Source organism: Mauremys mutica, chromosome 3 (genome assembly GCF_020497125.1).
Source record: "Mauremys mutica isolate MM-2020 ecotype Southern chromosome 3, ASM2049712v1, whole genome shotgun sequence".
Taxonomy (NCBI): domain Eukaryota; kingdom Metazoa; phylum Chordata; order Testudines; family Geoemydidae; genus Mauremys; species Mauremys mutica.
In genome coordinates this window covers 158,966,161-158,987,559 of record NC_059074.1, presented here as the reverse complement: position 1 = coordinate 158,987,559, position 21,399 = coordinate 158,966,161, and the positions used below count along the sequence as shown (strand labels likewise).

The 21,399-nt window shown below is 43.6% G+C and overlaps 1 protein-coding gene and 2 long non-coding RNA genes across 3 annotated transcripts in view; 1 reads left to right on the top strand and 2 right to left on the bottom strand.

Moving 5' to 3' along the window:
- Positions 1 to 1,341: 1,341 nt before the first annotated feature.
- On the bottom strand, positions 1,342 to 4,126 carry LOC123366478. Its single transcript, XR_006578104.1, has 2 exons — positions 1,676 to 4,126; positions 1,342 to 1,542 (listed from the first exon to the last, which is right to left on the bottom strand). It is a non-coding gene; the product is annotated as an uncharacterized LOC123366478 (long non-coding RNA).
- A 142-nt stretch (positions 4,127 to 4,268) lies between these two features.
- On the bottom strand, positions 4,269 to 15,292 carry LOC123366477. Its single transcript, XR_006578103.1, has 3 exons — positions 14,901 to 15,292; positions 9,985 to 10,185; positions 4,269 to 5,302 (listed from the first exon to the last, which is right to left on the bottom strand). It is a non-coding gene; the product is annotated as an uncharacterized LOC123366477 (long non-coding RNA).
- FBXO28 (F-box protein 28) overlaps positions 15,142 to 21,399 on the top strand; it is a 34,830-nt gene continuing 28,572 nt past the window's right edge. Inside the window, exon 1 of the mRNA XM_045009990.1 lies at positions 15,142 to 15,396. Within this exon, the coding sequence (XP_044865925.1) occupies positions 15,181 to 15,396 (216 nt within the window). The 5' untranslated portion in view covers positions 15,142 to 15,180. The remainder of the gene's footprint in view (positions 15,397 to 21,399) is intronic.

The window sequence follows — 21,399 nt, the reverse complement described above, 5'->3', positions numbered from 1 at the left end:
TGATTATCTCAATGAGTGCAGGAATTCCTATACTCTCCCACAGCCCCACTGACTTCCATGGTCTCCATGTGAGCCCAGCAGGCCACTTTTGCAGAAGCCGGAGCTTAAAAATTCTTTATTAAACGGATATGGCAAGATGATAAACATTTTTTAAATCCTCATTCTGTTAGCAGCAATGCCTTAGGTTATTAAATTACAGTAACACCTATAAGTCTCAACTGAGATAGGGCCAAGTTGTGCTAGGCACTGTACAAACCCACAATAGCAGACAGTCCCTCCCCTAAAAAGCTTATAATCTAAACAGAAAAGACATAGAGGTGTAAGAGAAAACTGAGGTGAAGTGACCAGCCCGAAGTCCCAGAGCACTTCAGCAGCAGAACCAGGAGTGGATTCCTGATCTCCTCACCTTGTTTTGCAGTGTCTTACCCACTAGACCAGGGGTAGGCAACATGAGCTGATTTTCAGTGGCACTCACACTGCCCGGGTCCTGGCCACCGATCCGAGGGACTCTGCATTTTAGTTTAATTTTAAATGAAACTTCTTAAACATTTTAAAAACCTTATTTACGTTACATACAACAGTAGTTTAGTTATATATTATAGACTTATAGAAAGAGACCTTCTAAAAAACATTAAAATGTATTACTGGAATGTGAAACCTTAAATTAGAGTGAATAAATGAAGACTTGGCACACCACTTCTGAAAGGTTGCCGAACCCTGCACTAGACTATGCTCCTCTTATCTATTCTCTCCTTTTATTGTTTTCATATTACTCAGTTTGGCTAGTGATATTAAAATGGTTAATTTTACCTTTGTTTCTAGTTCATTTTACTTTCCAATTCTATTCTGGTGTGTCTAATTCAAAACCTTGCAGGGCAATGTTTAAATATAAAAACAAAAAGAAACCATATCTTTCCATGGTTTTTTTTTATTATTTATTTTCTTTACAAAATCAAAGGCCCTACCTTGCAAACTGTACTACGAGTACAGGAGTCCACCTACACAGAGCAGCTTGAAGGATGGGTCATAAATTACTGGCCTAAATCATTTGGCAGTGTAACTTTAAAGATCAAGAAAAAGGCTGCAAATTGAAGGTGTGGTAAGTCAGTCACCCTTTAGGACACTGCAGAAAATGCTGGTCTTCATACCCATTATTTCTAGAAATTAAACATTTTTAATAATTTTAGACAGGAATCCCCAAATGCAAAGAAAATAAGAATAATACTTAGCATGTATATAGCAGTTAGAAAATTTAACAATATTATTAGAGCACTGATCCTCATAACTTGCCTGTGAGGTAATGAAGCATTTTTATTCCTGTATTACAAATAAAGAAACTGATAGAGTTTAAATTTTATTTTGTAATTAATTTTTAAAAAATTACAGTTTTCTACAAAGCACCCTTTAAACATATGTATGTAGCATAAATTATGTCCTGGAAATCATATCCACATAACAAGTCATGGCAGAGCTGAAATTCGTTTTCAGGAACTCTTGACTCCAGTCTCAGCTATGTGCTCAGTCCATTAAAACATGCTGTCTCTGTAGAAGAAAAACACATGGGATGGAAAAGAGAACAGAAGATAGAAGAAGGCAGGACAGTTCACAGAGTGCTGAAGGGAACAGAAAAGACAAATATTTAGAAACTGAGAAACTTGTTCCTGATTGTTCTTACATCTGCACAGGAGGAGCAAGAGCCCTGGCATATAGCAGGAAATTAACCGAACATATGGAAAGCTGCTCTGTTCTGCTGATTCTGTCATCGTCTCTAGGGCAGCCAGCTTGCTGCTGCGTCAAGCACTTTACACACAGTGACACACAGGCATTACACATCTGCAGGATCATCTTGGCAAACAGAGAGATGCACAAATATTTGTCCTTAAGAGTCAGTAGATTTCAAAGGTGGTGAAAAAGCTCATATAAAAATGTTTCCTAAATGAACAGTCATCTGAAGGGTGCAAGTGACTCTGGGACACACATCCTTCTACAATCCCTTAATAATCAAATATTCCCTTACCATATGTTTGTTGTTATAGATGACTGTATTACTCCAAAGCATTTTTCATGGCATTAAGACTGCCTCTGTGGAAGACATAGGAAGGGTGTGCAGGCTTTACCACACATCTGAAATCATCCTTTCAGACAGGGCTAATGCTCTGTCTGTGGCAATAGTAATTAAAAGTTCAAAGGCGAGTTAGAAAAAAATTGCCAACTTTATTTAATAAGAGCTTAGCTAAACTGTGTGTATGAGGAAGGTGGAAAAGGTTCAGCCTATAAACACCCTAGTAGGACATTGAGAGGCAACAGATCCAACCAATCAAACACAAATTTTGGCATTACATCATCTACTCAGACTCTCACTGGACATACCAGGAGGACATGACACTGTTTCTTAGCAACTTCTTGTAGCTGCTGAAAGCTGGCATTAACCTTTTCATGGGTGTTATTTACCACACTCCTCCCAGTTGTCTGATCAATTCTAGCCAATTTTTAAAATAATACAATAAATAATAAAATAAAACATTCTTGTAACAGATTTAGTCTATGTAGAGGCTTCCTAGTTCATTGAGTTCTGGTTGATATATTAGCCCTGTTATCATCAAGCCTCAACAATCCTTTGATTTTTTGGTTCTGTAACAATACATACATTTTTGTGTGATTATGGCCAAGATTCAGCATGTCTTAATTTAGAAAACTGTGGCTTCCTAGGACTTCATAGCTGTACAAATCACCATTCAGAACTTCATGACAACAGATCATCTTGCTCCAAAAGGATTAACCCTCTACCACTTGAGCTGCAGGATATTCTCCACTATCTTGTACTGTCAGCGTGGAGCATTGTGGGAAGGCTCCTGAAAGCCATTAACAGTCAACATGAACAACACAATGTCTACACTGACACTGCATCGACTTAACCACATCAACCTTGACTCTATGCCGCTCATGGAGGTGGAGTTATTAAGTCAGTGTAGCTGGGCAGTTACAAAATTTAAATGTAGAACACTTCCATAGTTAGGTCAACGTAAGCTGCCTTGTGTCAACCTAACTCTAGTGTAGCCCAGACCTGAGTTTTATCTTTTCTACATACAACTAAAGCCCCCCCTGCTAAAGAGCTGGAGCCCTCATCAAGAGGTGGGCATCATTTGCTTCAAGTTTAGTCCAGGCACTAGACTTCTCACTTCCACGTAGCAATTCCTTTTAGGTCAGGGTCCGACAGAAGGCGGCATTACTAACCAACTTTGCAGGCACCAGACCAGACCAGCATGAAATGAATTGTCCACAACAATTTATTAATTCCAGGAAAGATCAGTTTGATAGCTATGGAGCAGATCACTCCCTCCTTCAGAGAACCCTATGGAAGGGGCTGAAAACTCTACAAGAGTTTTCAAGAAATTGTCCCCCAGTGGGAAGGAGTTTGTGGGCTGCAGAATGGACAGGGTGGCAAAGCCTCCTCATCCTGCATATCCAGGGGTTCCATGAAGAAGAGAATTTTAGATACAGGGAAGTTGGAGCCATCCTGCCTATGCCACTGCCTCTTTTCAGTGCTGGGTTTACAATGGCTCCTGTGGCTCTATGCAGCTGGGCCCATGCTCAGAAGAGGCCCAGGCCTGCTCCGTTTGCACTGCACCCCAAGACCCCGCTGGCTCCCTCCGCCCACCACTTGCTCCTCTCGGCCTGCCCGCCAGCTGGCCAAGGACTCCTCTCTGCCCCTGCCCCCACCCCCTGCTCCTCTCAGCCCCCTGGCTGGACCCCAGTGCACCTCCGGCTCTGGGCTGTCTCTGCTTCCCACTACCTGTGGGGCCCCACCTGTCTCCACAAAGCTGAAACACCTGGGACTGGGGCAGAAGCCTGGCCAGTCTCAGCCAAGTGTATACGTGGGGGGGAACAGTGTGAAGGGCCTGGCTGGGCCCTTCCAGGCAAGTGCATTTTGAGGGACCCCAGCTGGGGCAGGTCCTGGCCTGGCTGATCACGCCACTCCTGAGGGGACGGAGCGATTCCCGGCCCTGGGACCAGGCCTGGCTGCACTGCCGACTCAGCCCAGCAGACACAGTCACCTCCCAGCAGGGCTGGTGAGTGCAGCCAGGAGGCAGGGCTTGGGGGAGTGGGTCTGTGGGGAGTATGGGGGGGGGGGGTGCTGGGCTGTGATGGGGCAGGGAGGATGTGTGTGTTGGGGCACTAGGGAGTGAGGGTTCTGTGCGGGGTGCTGGGCAGTTGTGGTGGGGCTCTGGGCAGGGGGGTACTGGGCAGGGGTGGTGTTGTGCAGGGCGCTGTGCATTTGTGGGTGGGTCTGGGGGGCCTCCAGCCACAGGGAGTCAGGGGGTGTTGGGCGGGGGGGCTGTATGGCACGGCATAGGCCTGCCCCTGAGGGGAAAGGGAATGCTGGCAGCACAGGACAGGGCAAGCCAGTGTGCATCTGGCAACTGCCGGTTTGTAAATAGGGACCTTGCATGGGGGGCGTGGGGCTGCCTCTGCCATGGATGGCCCCATTGCCTCTGGCTGGCCCCTTGCTCCGGGGAGTAACCTCCCCGCGCCATGGTCCATTGCCTCCATAGGGGCCACAAATATGTTTGGCACTGGGCCCACAAAAGCTTAATCCAGCCCTGTTTGTGATGCTTCTCTGGCCCCCACTTCTGGCAGCATAGCTCCAGAAACAGCCATGGTTCTATTGTCTGTGTCCCTATGCAGCTATTCAGAAGCAGTAAAGGAAGGGATCCAGTAGAAGTTAATGCTTCTGGAATAGCTTGTAGAGAGTCCAAGGGAGGGGTGACAATGCAGACATGCCATCCCTCTTCTCTTCATGCTCTTTCAGGAGGGATCCACTTAATATCAACCCTATTCACTTGCATAAGCAGAGGGGTGATCTGGGCTGCTAGTGGGCACCGGTTGTAACAGTAGCCACTGGAGTCAATGGAGATTACCCCTACTATATGATAGGGGCCTAATCTTTTGTTGCCCTGACCCATGCCATATGGGTCCAAGAAATAAAAATCAATTTCTTTACCAGCACTCCTGCTTTTCACACTTTTGCTACACCTGTGACAACTCTATAGTTTCTGTTATTGAATGCATTCCTTCAGCATCAGATCTGTATGCTCAGTAAATTCTACATCTTCTCATCCTGCAACCTGTCATCTTCTTTAACTGAGTCCAAGTTGCTCAAGTGCATCTCTGCTGCTTCTCTCCACAGCTCTTCTAATCCTTTGCTGTATCTTGTCCATAATGTGTTGAAAAATCACTGCTAGGTTTGCCAGCTGGTTATACTGGGAGATAACCTCTTTAATATGCTGAGCCTGATTCTTGTCTTTTAGAAGAGAGAAAATAAGGAGTTAGTCTGTTGAAATGAATGGAATAATATCATGTAAAATTAGTACAGGAGCAGATTCAGGCCTGGTGTTTTACATTTACTATCCAGCACCACCTGCTGTTAAGTCTGTGTCATGTCTAATATGGTGAGCTCTTTTCCAGTTTTTCCTGGCGGCTGAGGATGCAGAGAGCCAGGAGAGGGCTGGAGGGTGGGAGGAAAGGGTTGCTGGAAGGAGAATGGTGGGAGGAGGGCTCAGTTAAACTCAAGAGGCTTGAGGCACAGCATTCCAAGGGTGGAAAAGTCCAAACACATATTTATCCCTTTGTCTCCTTTTTCTCTGTTTGCCATGTCTGTAGGTGCCAATGTCACTTTCTTTGCAAACAGGTGAATTAAGAGATTTCACTGAACCACTGGAAAAAGAAAACCTGTATAATCCACACTGCTCTCACCCAGCTGATCCCTAGTGCTTCTTATAGGTATTTTTAATATATTATTTATATGCTCAATTTATGGTATCTAGATTATTTTAGAAAAAAAAAGTGATACTTGGCCAGATCACTCTCCTCCCGTAGACGTTGTGGGAGGGACTAGATGCAGGGAGATTCTGGTTTTTTGATTGTGGTGGCAGAATTTGTGCCTCAGAAGATAAGAGGAAGGAGTTTACTGAACCCACAATCTGCACCTTTTTTATATCCATTTAGATCCCAGGAGATGGGCTAGGGGCCAGGGTCAGCCACAAAGCACGGTCTCTGCACCAGCGCTGCAGCCCCATGCTACCCATCTGGTTACTTTTTGGAGCCAGATTCTTCTGGCCTCCACCACCCCTAGAACCCTCCGTGGCATGCTTTGGACTGTATTAAATGGACACCATTGTCAATAGGATGAATCTAGCATATCCAATTCCTACCTCTTGCCCTCTACATATGGGGATCCTAGGCAGTGCAATGGACTCTCCACTGGGTCTGAGGAGTATTATAGAGGTAACTGTTTAACTCCATACCTCTGCTTGTTGAAAGGGGAAGATCCTCTCTGTGGGACAATTGAACCTACTCTCCTCAGCTGTAGGGCACTTTCTATTCCTCAACACATTGGTAAACACCTCATGAAGAATCTTTCAGTTATTGTGCTTTTGGTTGGATGGTTTGGTTTGGTTTAAGGATTTGTTGGATGGCCATTTGAAGCACTCCTGTGTGGTGTGTCAGAAGTACAGTACCCACTTGAGATAAAAACAGGAATAGCTGTGCTGAAGATTATGCTGAATGAAAATCCAGACAGAAAATGGAACTCCATGTGACAGTCTCACCCCAAACCAAACAAGAAGTGTTTTTCTCAGCAACTGGAATGGCCAATTCACATGTTATCACATCTGAAAGAGCAAAGGCTTGTCTTGTATTTTGATTTGTCATTTGCATCTGTACAAAGTGGGTACAAAATGCTACCAATCTGATCTGGTATCACATTAGACCCACTTAGCACTTATGTGAATGACTACACAACAAAGCAGCATTTGATTCTTTGGCTCTTTAATCTGAAAAGTAAGTAGCAGTAAATTAGACTGGAGAACTTTAGAAACCATTTATCTCATAACCTAGAAGATTATCTCTGTAAAGTGCCATGTGCTTCCATGGTGCAATACACAAATGTCAAATCATAATAATAACAATGAGTAAGCTAATAGCTATTTACAAGTGAAGAGCCAGCAGCACCCAGAAACTACTGTAGAAACTTGTATAGAGCTAGGCTGTAACATATTCTGCTCTTGGTTTGAGATTTCTGTGAAGATTTTAAATGGAGATTCCATAAATGCAGAGGATGATTTGTCAGTACCACTACACACACACAGCACTCATAATGAATATAGTTTTCCACTTCTTCCAACCTATCAAGAGATGAGTGAACTTCCATGAACCAAAGATTCTGCAAACCCTCTCAAAGTATTTGTTAGATTAAAATCCTAGTTTTCTCCCCATAACTCTACTCTCTGTAATTTAAAGCCATGGCTTTTTTCACAAGTAATTCAATATATAAATCAAACATTTTCAGAGTTAAAGAATGCTTATGCTGTGTATTAAGGACAGAAGAAATAAATTTCCCCTACGCCAGCCCTTCCCCCTTGCCCCTAAAAAAAGTTGGTCTGACACAAATGGGTGCCCTGTATGTAGCATATATAGTGTATTTTTCCTCCCTCTCTCTGTTGCTTGCTTCGCAGTACTGAATTGTATTCACTGGACCAGATTCACTCTGGGGCCTATGTCAACTTCTCTCAGCACAGACCCTGGCAGAAGGCCCTATGCAACAGAAAGTCTGTTTGGAGCAACTGAAGCAGTCCAAGGGAGCACAAAGTCCTTTCTGCCTGGAGGCACCATCTAGCCCCAGAAGTAGAGCTGACACTTGGCCAGTGAGGAGTGGTCAGGCCAGCTGAGGAATGTGCTGAATGAGCACATCCCTTATTTAGCCTCAGAGGGGTAGCCGTGTTAGTCTGGATCTGTAAAAAGCGACAAAGGCTGTGGCTACACTTAGCACTTCAAAGCGCTGCCGCGGCAGCGCTTTGAAGCGCTAAGTGTAGTCAAAGCGCCAGCGCTGGGAGAGAGCTCTCCCAGCGCTGTCCGTACTCCACCTCCCTGTGGGGAATAACGGACAGCGCTGGGGCTTTGACCACACTGGCGCTTTGCAGCGCCGCAATTTGCAGTGCTGGAGAGGGTGTGTTTTCACACCCTGCTGCAGCGCTGCAAATTTGTAAGTGTAGCCAAGCCCAAAGAGTCCTGTGGCACCTTTTAGACTAACAGATGTACTGGAGCATAAGCTTTCGTGGGTGAATACCCACTTCGTCAGATGCATGTCACAAAAGCTTATGCTCCAATACGTCTGTTAGTCTATAGGGTGCCACAGAACTCTTTGTCACTTATTTAGCCTGTGACTGAAACTGCACACACCCCCAGCAGAAACCACAAGGTAATGATTGGCCACAAACTGGTGCGGAATGTACATCTGTGCTGAGTATTCATGAGATGTGGAGAGCAACTTAATACTGAAACTTTATTCCTTTCCCCCTACCTACTGCCTCTCTCCCACTCCCAAGCACCAGCTACCTCCCTTAACTGTTGTTTCATAGCATACACACACAGAAGTTAGATAAAAACATAAAATACTCTTGCTGGAAGCTTGCAACAAACACTACTTTATTCTTAGAATTCAGAACACATAAGAATCCAAAATCAGAGAGAGAGAAAGCAGGCTGCTTCCTAAAAATGCAGAGGCACAGCTCACGCTGACCCTGTTTGTCACTCTAGCCTGGCTGGCTACACACAGAGTGAATCTGATCACATGCTTCCCTACAGAGCCCTAGCAAAACCCCATGGAATTTAAAGTGCTAGATCACAATTTTAACACAATTTTCAGAATAACACAAAATAAATGAGTTTTGGATGCAAAAGGAATGCAGGATCAAGCCCAAAATAGTTTCCTTAGGCCTGCTCTACACTTAAAAATGAGATCATCATCACTCAAAGCTGTGAAAAATGTTGCACCCTGAGCACTACAGTAAAGTCAGCCTAACCCTCAGTGTGGATGCAGCTTGGGTAATGGAAGAATTCTTCTCTTGACCTAGCTACTGCTTCTCAGAGAAATGGATTAACTACACTGACAGAAAAAAACCTTCAGTCAACGTAGGAAGCATCTACGTAAGGGCTGCAGGTTTGGATCCTTAGTTAATATATTATCTTCGTCAATTTACATATTCTCTTCATGTATTTTCATATTGACATATCCTCCCACTGCTCATAACCAAATGATATTCTATTTTGGCTTCATGTTACATCAACCTGCTACAAGATCAGGAAAGGACTGTAATGACAGACAGACACAGGGGATCTGATCCCAAATCCAGTGTGTAACTCTATTCTGGGTGGCTCATACCTGCCACCCACAGATGATTAATAGCCTGTCTTTTTCTTACACTTTGGGAACACTCAAACAGCTTGTCATGCCAATAAAGCCCGATTCAGCTGATGATCATCAAAGGCATTTCCTGTCTGTCCTTTTTAGGGCCAAATTCTTTTCTCAAATTCATTAATGTAAATTTAAAGTAACATGCTGAAGCCAAAGGAATTACTCAAGATTTACACCAGTGTAGCTGACAGGATAATTGGGCCTTTATTAAGGAAATCACGCAATCTTTTCCTGTTTTTGTGAATGTTCTAAGAAAAGAGGTGGAGTGTGAGCAAAAGCCATGTAAGCTAATACCTCCTCATATTTCTCCTTCCTATTTCTGTAGATACTGCTTCACTGCTTTTCTGAGTCAAAGCCTCTTTAGCTAATTGTACTTTTCCCAGCATATTGTAAGCACTAAATCTTTAGATCATAAACCTTTCAGGGCAGGGATTGTTTCTTTCTTTTTTTTTTTTTGTGATTGTACAGCACCCAGCACAATAGGGCCTCAATCCCAATTGCAGCCTTGGATATTACCATATTTACTACTACTACTATTAAACAAATTATAACTTCCTCTGTTGCACAACAGTATACACTGAACCCATCTCCCTCCACACTCCAGACCAGTTCCTCGGCATTGGGCCTATCTGGAAGTGACCTGAAATGGTTCAAAGGCCTTGGAGTGGCCCTCTACACAGGACTGGATTTCACACCTTTATGAATAAAGGCATGTAGTTTTCTAAATTGACCATAAGGTGTTCCCACAAATCCACTCCAGTTAATATGTAGCTTTAGGGTTGGACTGTTCAGTACTTGAATGGCAGTAAGTTGGATTTTCAAGGAACATCCACAGTGATGTAGGAAGTGGTGTTGGTGATTCTATAGTTGACACTCCTCCATTGAATCGGTACCAAACCAATGGCCAGTTGGTTTTGGATCACTGTCTTGACCTTTCAGATGAGACATAAAAACAATATCTGGGTAAATTCACAGTTGGGTAATTGTCACCTATGCCTCTTAAACTCAAGTTCTTATCTGTGGTCAATAGGCATTTCCTACATGTCTGAAGGCCTGCAGTTTTAATATTAACACTCCTTAAAGGAGAGGACCCTTTTGACCATAAATCCAGAGAAACGTGGGCTCCAGCCACCCTTTCTCCCTTACATCATCTTGGAGGCTGAAGGTTTCTAACCCTGCCCAGGGTAGTTTGCATCAATTTCTCAAATACCAATCTTAAACCACCTGGATTGTGGCAAAAAAAATTGTTGAAAAAGAGAGAGAAAATCAGACTGAGCAAAAGCAACTGTTTGCATGACATGTCCCGCCTGATACCGCGGAAGCTAATTAAGATCAGTCTAATCCATGTTGTTTTAGTTAAGAATCACAATCTTACATTTACAGAGAATGCATTTTCTCCTTCCCTGGCTAGTCTCTTTCTCCCTGTTCTGTTCCAGTCTGAGACCAAACCCTCTGGTCTATGCTTGGGCATGATACATCTCCCACCTGATTTGCTATTTTGCTTTCCTTTTCAGATTTCTTTGATGTTCCTGACCTATTACCATATGCGACATCAAGCCCAAATGACATCTGTATCGATTAACTTATCTGTAATATAGTACTGCCTAAAGGCCTCTACCAGGTTGGGAACTTCTTGTAATGTGTGCTATATGACTATATAGTAAAAGACAGTCCCTGCCCCAAAGAACATACAATTTTAAAGACAAGCTACAACAGCTGAGTGAAACAAACAAAGCAGGGAGTGTGTGAGGAAGGACAAGGAAGCCGTAACATGATGTTTTTGCAAACACTACTTGTGTTTTGATCGTAGTTGTAACAAACAGATGAGGGGCAGTATTCTCAGTTTGCCACGTGCTTAGTCGGCTGGCATTGTTCTGTAGGCATGTTAATGGCTAGGCAGGTATACTTTGGTGTTCTGCAGAGCGAGGGTATTATTGCCTCTGTCTGATGCCATGTTGAGAGTCATTCACTATTGTATTCACTCCTTTGGATAAACAGGTTTGATTCCAATTTTTTTTGGTATGTATTTTACATCTTAGGACTTGTCCACACCCAACTTTGCACCAATTTAACTGAAACTGGTTTACTTAAACCAGTGCAAACCCCTATATGAACACATATTTTGGTATAAGAGTGGTTCATTTGGTTTAATTTAAACCTGTTTCCAATTAAACTAATGTAAACCAACATAAGCCATTAAAACTAAAAAAAAAAAAAGACTGAGGGTTACACCAGTTTAATTAAACCAGTTTAAACACAAATCTTAATTAAGATGGTACAATTCTCACTCTAGAAAATCTTTGCTTCCAAATAAGAATCTTACTGTATTATCTGCATACTTTTGCATGTTAAATGTCCGGGCAGGAGGTGTCACCCTCAAGAGTTTAAAATGAATTGGACTGAACTATATTCTATTTCTCTCCATACTAATTCAACTCTGTATCAAATACTGCATACAAAAAACAATGTTAAGAGAATGCTAGAGTTGCAAAGTTAAGCATTCAAAAATTAGGCAGCCAGGAGGAGCAATTATAGGAAAAGTTTGTTCAGCTCCTGCAGCCCGTGGTTGGAGCATGCTCAGTTGCTCTGAGGGGATGGCACATGGGCAGTTCAGTTGGCATGGAGGGATGGAGCATGTTCAGGGCAGATGAAATCTTCTCTGAATTCCTCTGTCAAATTCTAACATGGCTAAGCATGGGTGAACTGAGATTTTTCAGAGGTTTATAATTTGGCCAAATTTGGCAGATTTTCACAGGGACAGCAAAAGCCACATCTCTGACACTAGGGGAGCTCCCATGCCAAATTTCATGTCCCTACTCCCAAGTATGGAGACACTGTAGTTTCTCGAAGAAACAACTGCAAGATTTTTTTTTTTTTTTTTTAACAAAACAGCCTATTTTTCCCTAACCTCCTTCCTGGAAATGACTGAACCATTTTTCCTGAATGTTTTCCAAAAAATTCAGTGTGACATAGACAACCATCATCATGTCACGATGGTGCATTATCTCTGAGGCTATTGCAAGATTGTTTTAATGTCTTGCAAGCTCTGCAAAAATATAGACAGCTGACAGCTCTAGTAGGGTACAGAATATATATCCTGCATCAATGGTAAACACTGACTGCAAAATCTGCTGACCTATGATTTGGCATGCACTAAAACCTTTATTACCTTACATAATACTTCCAGGAGTTACTGCTGGGGTGATGGGCCCCAGAATCTCTTATTATGGGCTCAAATGGTAGGCCAATATTAAGGCTATATTGTGGATCATCTACAGATAAGGATGATGTATGTTTTTCAAGATTAAGCACTGGATCATTTACAAACTGACCATTCTAAAATATGATACAGAAAAAATAAAACATCACAATGTGAATCAAAACTTAAGATTCAGCATAGAGTCTGAGCTTTAACTCAGCAGACTAATTACTAATTATTTACAAAACTATACCTTAAAAACAAACTTTTCAAGTTAAGCATTCAAAACAATTAAAAACACATTTATAACTAATGGAAATGGCTTTTTCTTCCTAATTTTGAAAATGTTAATGAGGTGTCTGCCTGAACTATATGTGCCAAGTCACAAATCTATGGTGAATCCCCATAACTGGATTGAAACCACTTATGGTTTGTCTTGGAAAGGCTGTCAGATCCTGAAATTACAGAGGAAAAAGGAAGGCCTTGTTCTAATATTGGCTTGTAGTTTTAGACATTAATGGGGAAAAAATAAGGCAAAATTCCTCCAAATATTTACATGGCATATAATGTTCTGCTCCCAGGTAGGAATTATTCATTTCAGAACACATTTTTGGAATGCTATTATGATGATACACATAAAGGCTTTCCCGTTGTTTCTCTGCTGCTCCCAAATTACTCTTTCCTTAGCGAAATAGTCCTTTGAGAGAAGCCAGTTCCCAGGATTGTCTTTGAAAATCATAGGTTAATCTCCATCCCCTAATCATTTACCTTAGTAACCAACAAACAACTAGTTACTTTTTCATCGTAGCAGGGGAAATCCACAGGGATTTTAGGTAGCTAAAAAGTCATTAGTTACAAGAAGAACCATCATGACATTTTCTAGGCCCAAAGGAAACTATATTCTAGGTCTTTTTATCCTAACCCATTCTTTTGGTTTGCTGTTATTTCCATGAGATTTCATTAACTTCAGAGTTGTTACTCGCGTGCAATTGAGAATTTGGTTTGTTCTAGCTATCCTTTACCCTCTATATTCTCTGGATCCATAGGAGCAGTCTGAGAGCTGCTCTAACTTGGGACAGCTGGGTATGGTCCCCAAGCTACCATACACTCTAGCCATTCCCTGTCCTCACCCAACCCACCTCTGCCCCATTGGCTGCAGGAAGGGTAACACCTAGACCAAATGAAAAACAAAGTGATGCTACCACTTGGTTCCTTGCTGAGGTATACTGACACCTCGGTTCCCTCACTTGGGGTGTTCTCCTTGTCCTGGGCTGTTGCTACTACTCCTATTGAATTCAGGAGCTCTTGTGGTACTCCTTAACTACTGCAGGCAGGCACCAGGAGCTCCTTTGTGGCTGCAAAAACAGCTCCTAGACCTGCTCCTCCTGAACACACCCTTTGGTTCTTGCTGCTGCCCCTCCCCAGAAATGGGGAAAGGACTCTGACCATGGTGGTGGCTCCGCTTGCTCCTGACCCTCCCCAATTAGCCATTGGGACTGACAGGTTGGGACAAGATGGTGATAGGCTCAGAAAGGTGCTCATACCGCATATGGGAACATATTGCCAGCTGGGGACTTGTGAGTAGCCTCCACTCCCTATATGCTGCCTAAGCAGCACAAAGAGTGGACCAAGGCAAAAAACTCCCCATAATATTAATTGTGGGTCACTGACCTTTTGGAAATAGTATTGTTCTATGTACCATGTATGACCTGAAGAAGAGCTCTGTGTGACTCCAAAGCTCATCTCTCTGACCAAAAGAAGTTGGTCCAATAAAAGATATTACCTCACCCACCTGGTCTGTCTAATATCCTGGAACCAACACGGCTACAACTACGCTATGTATTACTGTGATGCAAACAGTGACAATAAGAAGTGGTCACCCATTTGTTTTACATGCACACACAACCTCATCTCCTATCTGTGATGGAGCAGCAGGAGGCTGGAGGACCCCATGGATGTTCAGTCTCTCTCCAATTTATTTGCAGGAGGCCTTGGGGCCAAAGACAAGGTGCCTGGACGGCTGGCAGTTCTGAGAGGCAGTACTGTTGGAGAAGCAGGGTGGTCCAACAGAGCCTCTTAGAGGAAGAGCCCTACAGAGGGAAGATGGGCACTGTCTTCAGAACCTGTGTGGGACAAACCTGGGGCAATACTGGAGCTCTCTCAAATTCCCCACCCCCTTCAACAAGGGCATGGTGGAGGGGCAGCCCGGAGTATTTCAGCCCGCAAACGAACAGTCCGCTGGCTGAGGGGTCTGTCCACAAAGCCCCCCCTTCTGTTCTCCTTCCTTGCCCGCTAGCTCGCTGTCTGTGGGCCTCACGCTGTGAGCTCTTTGGGGGCAGGCCCCCTCCTTCCTCGCCAGCGATACCCCACAGAACCAGTAGCTCCCTCGGGCTGGATGTGGATCAGCTCAGCGTAGATGACACCCCGCTTCCAGCCGCTCTCACTCACCTATGGCCACCCCCGGGGGGGGCAGCTGGGCGCTAGCGGCTGGGGGAGGGGGCTAGTCACAGAGCGGGGGGCTCAGGGCGGCGGCGCCCCTAGGCCGCTCCAGCGGCAGCACGGGGCCTGCAGGGGGATCAGGCCACTGGCGCCCGAGGGGGTCACAACCCGGGACGGGCCAGGACACTCCCCTCCCCCCCCCGAGCGCTCCCCGGAGCGGCGGGCGGAAGTGCTGTCACAGGAAGTCCCCCCTCCCCCAGCCGAGGACTGGAGGGGGACAGGGCCCAAGATGGCGGCGGTGGCGGAGGAGCGGCTCCTGTCGGAGGGGGAAGGAGGCGCCATGGGCTCGGCGCGCCTCTCCCCGCCCCCGGCCCCCCAGCTCCAGGGGGGCCCGGCGCCCTTGGAGCAGCTCCCTCAGAGCAACACGCTGGTGGGGCTGCCCATCGTGGCCATCGAGAGCATCCTCGGCTTCCTCTCCTACGACGAGACCAGCCAGCTCCGCCTGGTGAGGGGCCGGCCGGCCGGGGGGCTCCGTCGGGCGAGGGGGACTGGGTCATCAGCTCCTCCTGGTGGGGGGCCAGGGCGGCCGGGAAGGCAGCGCAGGGGCGGGGGGAATATCAAGTCAGGGCCCGACTGAACCCACGGCCCTGCTGCTGGCGCCCCCCGACTCCGTCATGTCTGTCCCTGCTGCTGGGAGGGTTGGGGTGAAATACTCGCCCCCGGTTTTGTCTAATGCAATTACTCAGGTCTGTCTGGAGGAAAAGGAGGTGGGCGGAAGGGGAGAGGGGCCCACTGACACCATCTCTTGCAGCCTGATGTCGCCCGCTGGACCGATCTTACCTTAGTACTGGGCTGGAGTTGTGGAAAAGCCAGGCAACTCCCCCACCCCCATCTTCTGTTCAGCAACTTCTTAGTTGGGGGATGCATTTGTCCCTTTTTCCTTCCCCACTCCTCCCCCCAAACAAGATCCCCGGTGTTAAGCCTTTTGGTTTATTTGCCTCGGGAGGCATGCTATTTGTTTGCTCATCAGTTTCCTTACTTAATTGTTACATTCATCTCCTTTATGATTTAGTTGGGGATTGGTCCTGCTGTGAACAGAGGGGGTTGGACTAGATGACCTCCTGAGGTCCCTTCCAACCTTGATATTCTGTGATTTTATGTTTTTTAGAAATGGTAGTGTTATGTTCCAAGACTGTTCCTCCTCCGTGAGATACTTTCTTGTGGGTTTAGTTTACTGAGTCCACATGTCCACTTATTATTTGTAGTACAGTAAGTGTACATGATGTATACAAAATTTATAGGAAGACAAGAACTTTGCTGCAAAGAGCTTGGGCCCAGATCCACTAAGGGACTTAGGCAGTATAGTGTTCAGCATTGCAACATATAACATTTAGAAAATCACAGGAACAACACTGTGATCCACAAAGCCTGGGTTAGGTGCCTAGGCTCCCTGTAGAATGAATGGGGAGGGAGAGGCACCTTAATATGAGATCCACAAAGCCAGCATGCTAAACCGGGAGATGCTTAAGATAGCCAATGGGAGATGCTGACCAGAGGGGTGTGTACTAAGCCCTGCCCCTCTTTCAGAGATAGGTGCTTAAGTCCAGGCTGCAAGGAAGTGCTTAGCTCTGCTAGCAACCTGGAGAAGATAGGTTGTCCTGCTGCCTGAACTGTGTGTGGGGCCTGAAACTAAATGGCTGGGGGATGCGGGAGGAGGACCTCCTTAATAACCTTTAGCCTAATGGTTAGGGCACCCACCCAGGATCTGTGAAACTCCCAGTGCAAGTCCCCCCTGCTCCTGTTGGGGGAGAAGGTATTTGAACAGGGATCTGCCACCTCTCAGGTGAGTTGTCTAATCACTAGCCTATAGACCAGTGGTGGGCAACCTGTGGCCCGTCAGGGTAATCCGGTGGCGGGCTGCAAGATAGTTTGTTTACATTAACTGTCCGCAGGAATGGCTGCCCGCAACTCCCAGTGGCTGCAGTTCACCGTTCCTGACCAATGGGAGCTGTGGGAAGCAGTGCGGGACTCAGTGCTGGCCACCACTTCCTGCAGCTCCCATTGGCTGGGAACGGCGAACTGCGGCCTCTGGGAGCTGCAGGCAGCTATGCTTGCGGACGGTCAATGTAAACAAACTGCCTCGCAGCCCGCCAGCGGATTACCCTGACAGGCCGCATGAGGGCTGCAGATTGCCCACCACTGCTATAGAGTAATTTTAACTCTTTCACTGACCCTGTTAATATTTAATTATTCATTTGTTTTATTCAAGTGTAACAACTTCAGTAGGAGAGATTGAGGAAGATCCATATCAAAATATTCTATAGCCTAGTAGTTAAGGCATTCATATGAGAGTTTCCAGATCCTAGTTCAAATCCCTTTTTCCCCCTCAGGAGGAGAGGGCACTTGAACTGGGGTTCTGCCACATCCTGGGTGAGTACTCTATCCACTAGGTTAAAGGTTTTAAGGAACATTCTTCTTCCCTCCTGCGCCCCCTTCCCCCGATTGCCTGAGGGGCCCAGTATGGTAGCCGTGCCCAGAGGTTGCCTACTAGTCTCTGGATGTGACTTAAGCAGCTGAACACCTTCTCTTTCCTGGCTTGTGAATCATTCTGGGGCCTAGGCAGGAGATAGGCATCTGAACCCTTACCATGAGGCAGTAGTGCTTAGGCAGGCGATAGGCACCCGGGTGCCTAGGGTGAGGCTGCAGTACACATGCCCAGAGGACAAAAACTTAGATGCTGAGTGAGTTTAGGCATCTACAGGGCTAGGTGGCAGCTGAATGGGAGTTTTGTGGATTGCAGTAGCACCTGAAAAACAGGACTTAGGTGCCTGAGTACCTTTATGGATCACATCCCCACTGTCTCACTCAGACAGACATAGGTCAAGAGTTAAGGTGCAAAAAATGTGCAGAGATGTAACTGAGATCAGTGTACATCATGCTTGTAGTGTCTGAATAGCGAGGGAGTATAAACTCTGGATCCAGCCAATAAATTACTGTTAATGAATTTGTTGTGGATAATGAAGTAGAAGGATTAGGAAGCTTATGTAACCCTCGCTAAATTTGTGTGCCATACTGTTTCTATTTTAAGACCATGTAATTAGACTTTCTCTGTAACAAAACAAATATTAGAACTCTAATATTATAAACATATTTCTACAGTAATTTGGACTACATTTCTGGGAGAAATATTTTACAAAATCTGCCAGTATCCTGAAGTGTGTTTGTCTGATTCTGATGTTAAATTGAAACTTCTTGAGACAGGGCTCTGTTTCTGTTTATGCAGCACCAAGCATGCTGATAATCAGTAAGTATTTTCCTCCATGATGGATTAAGTCCACCAATCCTCACTAATGTGTATGTGTGTTATTTTGAAAGTAGGCTATATTTCAGACCTGCCCAACTATGAAGAAACCTTAATAACAGCTTTGTATATACTACTTTGGCAAACTTCATTAGTATGGCTCATTATTAAAGAATGATGGTTAAAGTGTAGTCCTAGGACTTGTGGGATTTTGCTTCTAATTCTGCCACAGTCTTTGTGTGTGACATTGCCTGAGTGATGTGACCTCTCTCTGCCTCAGTTTCCCTGTCTGTAAAATAGGGATGATATTTACCTCACCAGGTTGTGAAGCTAAATGAATGTTTGTAAACATGCTGAGATTCTTTAATGAAAGCAAAGTGTTATATTTACCTAGCGGGACTATTTTGTGATAGTGGACTGATTTTACTGAGGAGAAAATAACACTTTTTTTCCTTTTCTGGACTCAAAAATGCTTGGTTTACTAATAAGTTGGTTATTATGGAGGACGGCTGCTATCAGTAGAAGTGCCGGTGGAAGCCCTATTGTTGGAATATTTAGAGTTAGGGCGGATAAACCATTAACAAATATACTGTAGGGAACAGTACCGCACTGGATGAAGGATGAACAAAATAACTCAGAGGGTCTATTCCATCTTTAATTTTTGATGCAGTGAAAGAGAAAAACAAATCCTTTCACCAAATAAGTTCCTCAGAAGGCATTTTTCTAAAGATAGATGCAGAGGAGAATTATTCCAAGAGAAAGAAAGTGCACACCTCTTTTCCAACCAGCCACTGACATCGAGAATCTCAGTGTAAACACTTCTGGCTTCTGCTCCTCCAGGAATGGAAATATATAATCATCTTTACTTTATCTGTTTGAGGCTATTTAAAGGGATCACTCAAACGAAAACAGTTAATTAAATGTGTTCAATCAGCAACAACGTTGAATCCAGTAAAGAGGAATTATGCAAGTTTTTAGTGCTGTATGGGAGCTGTAGAGCCAATTCTAGACAATGAGAGTCCAGTGTGTATGTTAAATCTTTTTCATAGTTCCCCAGAAATCTTGTGGAGTTCAGGTAGTAATTTGTCTTAAACTCTTCAATACATGCTCAAGTATAAGTTCAGAAGGAGATAGCTTTAAATAATATCAGTAGATTTAGTAAAGGCTTACATGTTCCCATCAGGCTGTAATTAATAGTATAGCCAATTGTTTGACTACACTTGTGGTTTGTTATGAAAAATGTTATAGAGACCAAATAACCAAACGGAGCCAAATTTATTGTCCAAAGACAAAACAGTACAATATGAAAAGGAGACAGATATATACTCTCCTTTCAGGAAGCAATTCTGATCTCGCAGTGTGTTCACCTTTATACCCACCAGTTTGTACCTGTTCCTTACTGTGTTGTTTTGTATCTTGCTTATCTTTATTTTGGATACTGGCATTCCGGGTACTGGTCTGTGAAGTCACCTCCCCACTTCGTATTGGGGCAGACTATTATTGTATTTTGCCTTTGACAGTTTTCCTTTTCCCTTACGTAAAATGCCAAGTTGTACTATTCTTGGCATTGTGGGATATCAAGAGTGAACACCATTATGGGAAAAACAATACAGTTCAGGTGTCATATTCATCCATGCAATATTCATAGTGTGTGCTTAATACATTCTGATGTGGTCTAATACGTATAACATACGTAGGCTAACAAGGCCCTGCTATCAGAGGTTCTTCAAACGTTCCCACCACAGAATCATTTTCAGTACAAGTCTCTACCTAATTCCCTGGGTATGTATTGGCTCTAATTGCATATCTAAGTAAGAGAAGAATGAATGTGTCTGGTACGACACAGCATCTTGATAAAGATACCTTCCAGGGAGCAAGCAAGTCAAATGATACTAGTTAACCTGAGGTTCTCAAATCTATAATTAATGTGCATAATTTATAATAAATGGGACCAAAAGTAGCCTAGCTCTCTTACAGAATATTGCATTCTGATAGTAACGATGGGTTCTCAGAAGGAAAAAAAATCTTTTGAAGATGTTCGTAGAATCTCGTATGCGATTGCCATCAGGACATCAATCAAGAAAACAATTAAGCTACTAGGCATGCATTGATAATGCAGTGGTTGACTCCGGATTTAGTTAATAAATAATTAAAGAAGGATAATATAATTAATGCCAATTACTATGGGTTTATGGAAGATAGATCCTGTCAAACTAATTTGATTTTGTTTTGATGAGATTACAGGTTTGGTTGATAAAAGTAATAGTATTGATGTAGTATACTTAGACTTTTGTAAGGGGTTTGACTTGGTACTGTACAACACTTCTGATTAAATAACTAGAACAAAATAAAATTAACATGACACGTTTTTAAATAGATTAAAAGGTGGCTTAATGGACAGGTCTCAAACATTGTAAATGAGGAATCATCATTGAGTGGTTGTTTTTCTGATAAGGTCCCATAGGGATCTGTTCTTGGCCCTATACTATAACCTTTTTTTGTCAGTTACCTGAAAGAAAACAAAATAATCACTAATAAAGTTTGCAGAGGACCCCAAAATTTGGGGGAGTGGTACATACTGTGTCTAGTTCTGGTGTCCAGAATTTAAGAAGGGTATTGATAAATTGGAGAGGGCTCAAAGAAGAGCAACAAGATTGATTAAAAGATTAGAAAACATGACTTGTAGTTAGGCTTGTTAGAATTTGATTTTTTTATTATTTTGACAGATATCAATATTCTTTTTATCTTTATCAATGTAAATGTTCACAGTTCCACACAATTATGGGTTTTAAGTTTTTTTTACATTTTTATCTATTTAAATTATTACAGTTGTAGGAAACGGGGGGGGGAGGGGTCAGACAATTATTTTAATAACAGTAGATACAAATTCAAAAAATTAAAGCTTTATATCTGTTAAAACACATTGTCAACGTCACATGCCAAAATATACAAAACAGATATACTTTAGGGCTGTCAAGCAATTAAAAAAATGAATTGTGATTAATCGTGCTTTTAAACAATTGAATACCATTTATTTAAATATTTTTGGATGTTTTCTACATTTTCAAATATATTGATTTCAATTACAACACAATACAAAGTGTACAGTGCTCACTTTATATTTATTTTTATTACAAATATTTGCACTGTAAAAAACAAAAGAAATAGTTTTTTTCAATTCACCTAATGCAGGTACTGTTGTACAAT